This window comes from Hipposideros armiger, unplaced genomic scaffold (genome assembly GCF_001890085.2).
Source record: "Hipposideros armiger isolate ML-2016 unplaced genomic scaffold, ASM189008v1 scaffold_931, whole genome shotgun sequence".
Classification (NCBI taxonomy): domain Eukaryota; kingdom Metazoa; phylum Chordata; class Mammalia; order Chiroptera; family Hipposideridae; genus Hipposideros; species Hipposideros armiger.
Window position 1 is genome coordinate 422,079 of NW_017732281.1, and position 7,188 is coordinate 429,266.

The 7,188-nt window shown below is 50.1% G+C and overlaps 1 protein-coding gene across 1 annotated transcript in view; it reads right to left on the reverse strand.

Moving 5' to 3' along the window:
• The window catches only part of PSTPIP1 (proline-serine-threonine phosphatase interacting protein 1), a 38,172-nt gene that overhangs the window by 10,172 nt on the left and 20,812 nt on the right, over positions 1–7,188 (reverse strand). Inside the window, exons 9-11 of the mRNA XM_019630687.1 lie at positions 6,803–6,882; positions 6,080–6,178; positions 4,870–5,000 (exon numbers count right to left, since the gene is read on the reverse strand). Coding sequence (XP_019486232.1) covers positions 4,870–5,000; positions 6,080–6,178; positions 6,803–6,882 — 310 coding nt within the window. The remainder of the gene's footprint in view (positions 1–4,869; positions 5,001–6,079; positions 6,179–6,802; positions 6,883–7,188) is intronic.

Genomic DNA, 7,188 nt, shown 5'->3' on the forward strand with positions numbered 1-7,188 from the left:
CCTTTGAGCAGATCTCTGTCAGGAAGAGGCTTGCAGTTATTTAGACACCCAGCTCCCCGTTTGTCTGCTATCATCTCCTCTGCAGGGAAGGCTGTCCATGTGATGGGTTCCCAGCAGCTGAGATGCATAGAGAATGGAGAAAGCCGTAGAGGGAATGACTCTGACTTAGATTCATTCGTGGTTATTTATTTATTTTTATTTATTTATTTATTTATTTATTTATTTATTTATTTATTTATTTTCCCTTCCTGGTATAAATTGTGACCCAAGAGTTGCTTTCAGTTCTATTCTTTGGCTGCCTGAATGAAGCACAGGCTGTTTTCTAACACTGTTACCCATCATGCCCTTGGGTCCATCAACTCTGCAACCCCTGTGAGAGATGATGATAAGTATCTAAGCCAAAGGTTTCTAGAAATATTTTTGCAGTCGAACAGAATACTCAATCAAGATGACAAGGTGTTTTCAAGAAATAAATAAAGGTGAAAGATTTGTATGATCCAATTGAGAAATAAAACAATTATTTAAAAAACATAAAGTGTAGAAAATTAAAATAAAAACTTTAAAACAAAGAAAGATATACAGCACTGATACCTAACTTTCTCCTCTTAGCTGCACATACATGAACTGACCCCAGTGGTCGGTCTCCTTGGCTGCCCAGCCTCTCTGGCTCTTACCCAGGCTTTGTGTCTGCTGCCCGCCACCTCCACCTCCTACTCCACGTGGAGGTTACTGGCCAATCCCCAAGGCTCAGCTCAGAAAGCACTCCTCACCTCTATTTCCCTTCCCCCCACTTCTGTCTCACATCCCGTAAAGTACCAAGTTCCATTGATTCATTTCCCTTGTGCTTCCAGAATTGCTCTCCAGCCCAGCTGCCATCTCCTGGACGAGCCACCATCGTCCCCATGTTGGATCGCCTGCGCCTGGTCGCTGGTCCCACTCGCCCTGTTCACTGTTTGTCTTGTGTCTGGGGGGTTATAACGTCTTGGTACCCCTCCTGGGGTCACAGAGCTCTTTGAGGGCACCCCTTTATCTTAGCAGCCCTCCATTATCAGTGCAGTGCCCGTCACATGGAAGTCAAAATACCTTGATTGCATTACTTCTGGGCTGCCTGACGAGGCTTGGACCTGGCTGTCCCGGGCAGGCATTTTCATGGTAGGCCTTTGGTCACTGCCTTCTGTCTCATTCCGAGAAGTGTAAGACCAGGCATCAGATCCCATTTTTCTCTCCAAACATCCATCCCTATGTATAACCGTCAGATGTGTCAGGGACAGATGTGGGAATTTGGTGAGTTCTCTTGTCGAATGTGCTTTATGAGGGAAAATGACATTTGCAGAAGGGTTTAAGCCTGTCTGATTTTTTTCAGGGGCCCAAAGCCTTTTCCCGCCCCGTCTGCCACATGCCCTCTGGTGGAAGCAGTAGTGGGTGACAGCAGCAGAGGACTGGCCTGGTGCACAGCTCTGGAGCCTTGCTTCCAGGGTCCTGCTGTGGGGCCACCTCATACCTCTGCCGGCCCTGCCTGAATGCCCTGTAGACTTGGGAAGTGCCCACGTACCTGAGACTTGGGTTAAAGGCCAAGATTCGAAGGCACCTTCCTTCCTGAAAGAAGAAAGCCCATCCCTGTCTCGTACCATATGTCATGTTTGCTTAATTGTCATGATTGCTCAGATGATGAAGATGAGGGCATAAGGATGGACATCTGTAAATGCAGGAGCAGCCCCCTCCTGCCCTCCTCCCAGGCAAAGCTTTGTCAAAGGTCTCGTTTCTGTCCCTGTGCCATCTGAAATTTGCCTGGGCACATGAGATAGTCCTCCACATGCTGTCAGTGCATGGCTGGCAAGACAGAGCCAGGAAGTGGGAGGCCATAGGTCCACTGCAGGCTTTCATCAATGTCATGAGTCCCCTGTCACCAGAGATGGTGAAGTTGGCTGGGGTGGTCAGTGCCCAGTGCCCAGGAGTGACGGAGGGCATCGGCAGGAGGTCAGATTAGTTCTCCCCGAGTCTCTTCTAATTCTAAATCCTGGTGAGTTCCAGTAATGACCCTCTGTCACACACATGGGCCCTCTCCTTGCCCTTTGTGGGGCTCCCAGAGGCAGGCAGGAGTGGAAAAGAACCTGCCTTTCCTTTCTTGGAACAGCTTCCCGGTTTCCTTGTCTTACCTCAGGTCATCTGTTCCAGAAGCCTCATGACTGCTCTGTACATCAGGACATTTCCTGTACTGTCATTAACTTTCTGGGCTGTTTGGTCCCCTCTACTGGGTCAGGAGCTCCTTGAGTAAAGCAAGAAACTGAGGGAGACTTTACTTATCTTGTAGGGGACGGGCCACAAAGCTTTATGAATGAGGAAGCAAAGTAAACCACAGAGAAAGATGGTCTACGAGGGACAGTAACATCCTCAACAATGTCTCTCTCAAGCTGTACCCAATGGAGGAGAACCACTGTCTCCCACCCTACCTTCTACAGGCTGCTGGCCCTGATTGGGGTGGGGGGGGGGCTGCTGGCCTATTGTGCTAGCAGTGTTGGGGCTCCCGCAGGTGAGTGTGGGGGATGCCAGGGCTGAGGAGCTCCCAGCTCCCAGGGCTCTCTCCCCTACACCCACTCCTAAAGCTGGTGTGGGTGGAGCCTACCATGACGAGCAGGGCTTTGGCAGGCCTTGGCCAGTAGTAGAAGTTATATTTTGGGGGCCTGGATCCAAAGAGAAAGGCCTGAGAGCATCAGGAACAGAAGAGGAGTTGGCCAGCTCTGCCCAGCCTGTACAACCTCTGAGCCCCTGCCTGGGCAGGAGTCACCACGTTTGAGAGGGAGCGGCACAGGCACTGGTGGGTCTGGGAGACATAATCACTTCCGCCAGAAGCCTCGAAGCTTGTCTTCCTGACTACCCACTGTGGCCCTTCTACCTCCAGTGGGCCCATCTCCTGTTTCCTGCCCCAAACTGAGTTTGGCTTGTCCGCAGAATGTTCCAGGNGTATAGTTGCTCGTAGTATTTTCTTAGAATTTTCTGTATTTCTGTGGTATCTGTTGTCACTTCTCCTCTTTCATTTCTGATTTTATTAATTTGACTCCTGTCTCATTTTTTTTCTTGGTGATTCTGGCTAAGGGTTTCTTGATTTTGTTTATCTTTTAAAAAACCAGCTCTTGGTTTCATTGATCTTTTGCATTGTTTTTTTGGTCTCTATTTCATTTATTTCTGCTCTGGTCTTTGTTATTTCCTTCCTTGTACTCCCTTTTGGCTTGTTTTGCTCATCTTTTTCCAGTTCCCTTAGGTGTAAAGATAGTCTGTTGATATGAGATTGTTCTTGTTTCTTTAGATAGGCCTGCATTGCTATGAATTTCCCTCTAGGACTGCTTTTGCTGCATCCCAGAGATTTTGGGTTGTGTTTTCATTTTCGTTTACCTCAAGGTATCTTTTGATTTCCTCCTTGACCTCACTTTTGACCCAGTTGCTATTTAGTAGCATGTTATTTAGCCTCCGTATATTTGTGTGCTTTCCAGGTTTCTTCTTATAATTGATTTCTAGTTTCATAGCATTGTGGTCGGAGAAGACGCCTGATATGATTTCGTCTTCTTAAATGTAATGAGACTTGTTTTGTGGCCTAACATGTGGTCTATCTTGGAAAATGTTTCATGTGCACTTGAAAAGAATGTATATTCTGTTGCTTTGGGGTGAAATGCTCTAAAAATATCAATTAAATTGTGCTGGTCAAAAGTGTCATTTAAGTGTTAATTTTCTGTCTGGAGGATCTGTCCATTGGTGACAGCAGGGTGTTGAAGTCCCCTTCTACAATAGTGTTACTGTTGATCTCTGTCTTTGTCAGTATTTGTTTTATATGTTTAGGAGCTCTCATGTTGGGTGCATAGATGTTTACAAGGGATATGTCCTCTTGTTGGATCGATCCCTTTATTATTATGTAGTGCCCTTCTTTGTCTTTTATTGTAGTCTTCATTTTAAAGTCTATTTTGTCTGAAATAAGTATAGCTACTTCAGCTTTTTTCTCATTTCCATTTGCGTGAAATATCTTAATCTATCCCTTTATTTTCGGTCCATGTGTGTCTTTAGATCTGAGATGAGTTTCTTGTAAACAGCATAGGCATGGGTCCAGTTTTCTTATCCACTCAGCCACTCTATGTCTTTTGATTGGAGCATTTAGCCCATTCACATTTAAAGTGATTATTCATGGGTGCATATTTATTGCCATTTTGTTATTTGTATTTCTGGTCTTCCTGGGTTAGCTTGTTTTCTCCTTTCTTCTGTTTAAAAAAGCCCTTTTAAAACATTTCCTGCAGTGCTGGCTTGGTGGTAATGAATACCTTAAGCTTATTCTTTTCTGAGAAGCTCTTTATCTCTCCTTCATTTATAAGTGATAGCCATGCTGGGTAGAGCAATCTTGGTTATGAGCCTTTATTTTGTGTCACTTTGAATATTTCCTGCCACTCCCTTCCGGCCTGCAGAGTTTCTGTTGAAAAGTCAGCTGTTAGTCTTATGAGGAGTTCCTTTCTCTGTAACCTGCTGTCTTTCTCTTGCTGCATTTAGGATCCTGTCTTTGTCTTTAACCTTTGCCATTTTTACTATGATGTGTCTTGGTGTGGACCTGTTTGGGTTCAGCTTGTTTGGAACTCTCTGCACTTCCTGGNGGAGGTCCCACCTTTATTCCCCCTTCTGAGTGTTACAGTGTTATTAAGCTCTGCTCATCTTCTGCCTCAGAGGAGGCAGCAGGCCAGGGACCTGGCCAGGGGACCACACTGTCCTTGACCCTTTCCTAGGGTCTGGCCACATCTCTACCCAGAAAGGACCTGTGAGCCTCACCAGCCCTGTGCTGGCAGTTGAAGCTCAGAGAACCACGGCCAGGCCTCCTTGGGATGGACAGGCCTGGACCCAGAGACCACACTACCTGTGGGCCGGGCCTCACCTGGGGGCTCAGTTCCTGTGCTCTTGGCCTGGATGAAGCTGTCAATGTCAGCCTCCACGCTGCAGCCTTCCAGTGTCACCCGCACCTCCTCATAGAACTGAGAGCAGAAAAGAGCAGAGGCTGAGGGGCCAGGCCTCACCTCAATGCCCACCTTTGTCAAAGTCCTGCCCCTCTATGGGTCTGAGCTCTGGCCAAGGGATCCCACCCCACTAGCTTCTTCAAAGGCCTTATGTGCACAACTCAGTGCTTGGATTTGCGGGTCTTGAGGCATCAGAGCCCTGGCTGGCAGTGTCTTCTGGTTCCCAAACACCTGTGTACAGGTCCTATGCAAGGGACTTAACTCACTCCTGTTCTCTTCGGCAGACACTGTTTCCCCCATTTTATAGACAAAGAAACTCAGAGAAGGAAAGCGACTTGCCCAATGTCACAGAGCAAGAATTCGGAGCAGCCAGGCTCTGGTTCCAGTATGAAAGGATCCACAGCCTACCCTCCTTCTTCTGCCACAAGGAGGCCGCCAGGTGGGCTCAAGTCGTTTGTGGGGGAACCCAAAACCCTACAGCCCATGGGTGGAGGGGTCAGGCAAGGAACCACAGTGAACATCGGGGAGTAAGGGCTGCCTTGAGAGAGAGCTAATGGCTCTGGGGTTGCATTAACAGAGGTCAGAGACCCTAGTGGGGAGGTGGTGGCCCCTCTGCTGGGTAGGACCCACCCCAAGTACCCAGCACGTAGAGCTCATTAAGGGAACTAGGACACATAAGAGATGTCTGGGGGACAGAAGAGGGACTGAACCTCTGCTTTTGCAAATGTCCAGCCTGGAACAGAGCAGCCCGGGGTCCTCCAGCCTCTCTGCTGACCTTGGAGGGGCTGTGTCCCCTTACCTTCCTGACTCCCGTAAAGGGAGCATGTATATACTCTGACAGCAGAGCCGAGACCCTGGAACAGGGGTGAGCAAAGCAGGCAAATGCCAGGGTAACCACAAAAGCAGGCTTCCAGACAGAGGCCATAGCCTTGCAGTGGTACTGAGCTCCCTGTCCTGGGATCCCTGGAGGCTGAGGCCTGCAGTGTTTGTTGACAGACATAGATGGACCTGGGCATGCTGTTGCCCGGAAGCTGCCTTTTCTTCACGGCCCTACCCCGCCATCTCACTTGCTACCCATCCCCACCCTGGGCCCCAACCTCGTCATCCTTGACACACTGCATGGAGAGCTGGTTGCAGTGCACCCACAGGGCGTTGCGGAGGATGGTCAGCCGGTCAAACTCTTGCAGCTGGAAGGCCTGGGTGTGCATGGGGGGGGAGGGAGGTTGAGAAGTGAGGAGGCAGATTCAGGGCCAGGCCAGGTTGGGCCCTACTCACAGCTCAACTGGAGCTGAGAAGTCAGACCTGCCTCTGCTGAAAGCCAAGTCTAAAAAGACCCTTCCTGGGGGTCCCCACCCTCACCTCTGCGCCAGCACCTGAGGCTTCTGAGAGGGAGGTTGAGTTGCCTGTGGGTTCCTGTCCCACCCTCCTTCCAGGCCCCACCACACACTGAAAAGGCCCTGGGAGGGTGTCTGAGTGGAGCACAGGACCTGGAGGCCTGAGGCCTGTCTCCCAGGCCCTGTTCATCAGCAAGGTCCAGGGAAGCTACAGGTTTTGTTTGAGCCTCAGTTTTGGCTTCAGCTCAAAGGGGTGAAGGATGTCTGCCTGAAACAAAGAGACCCAGGGCACAAAGCCAGGCTGTGAGCTCCCTGGGGGCAGGGACCCAGCACAGGGCCCGGGAAATGAGTGCACGAGTGAACGAATGAAGGAATGGGGTCTTCTTTCCACCCCACCGTTTCATGTTCCCCCATGAAGCAACTGGAGCAGGAATGGGAGACTTTCACATTTTACAGCTGGGGGAACTGAGGCCCAGGGTCACTCACCTCACAGGTAGTCTGGTGCTCCTGCTCCCACTCAGCCCGCACCTTCTCCAGCTGCTCCACGTTCTGCCTGTATACCCGCTCTGGAAGCACAGCTGGCCCTCAGGGAGGCCAGCAGCCCCCGCCCCCACCACCCACCCCTTTGCTCCTGAAGGGCCCCTGCCTAGAGAGACCTGCCCTGGCTGCTGGTACCACATCTGGTGACTTGTCAGGACCACCCACCTGGTACTGCTCATTTTGGGGTGACTCTTAGCTCCCTGTTGTGCTCTGAGCAGCCCAAAGCTGTGGAGTACAGCCCACATAACCAAGGTCAGAGTCCAGGCCTCTTGCCATCGCCAGGTCCCACCCTCTCATTTTCTAGAGGGGAAACTGAGGCTTGGAGAAGGTAG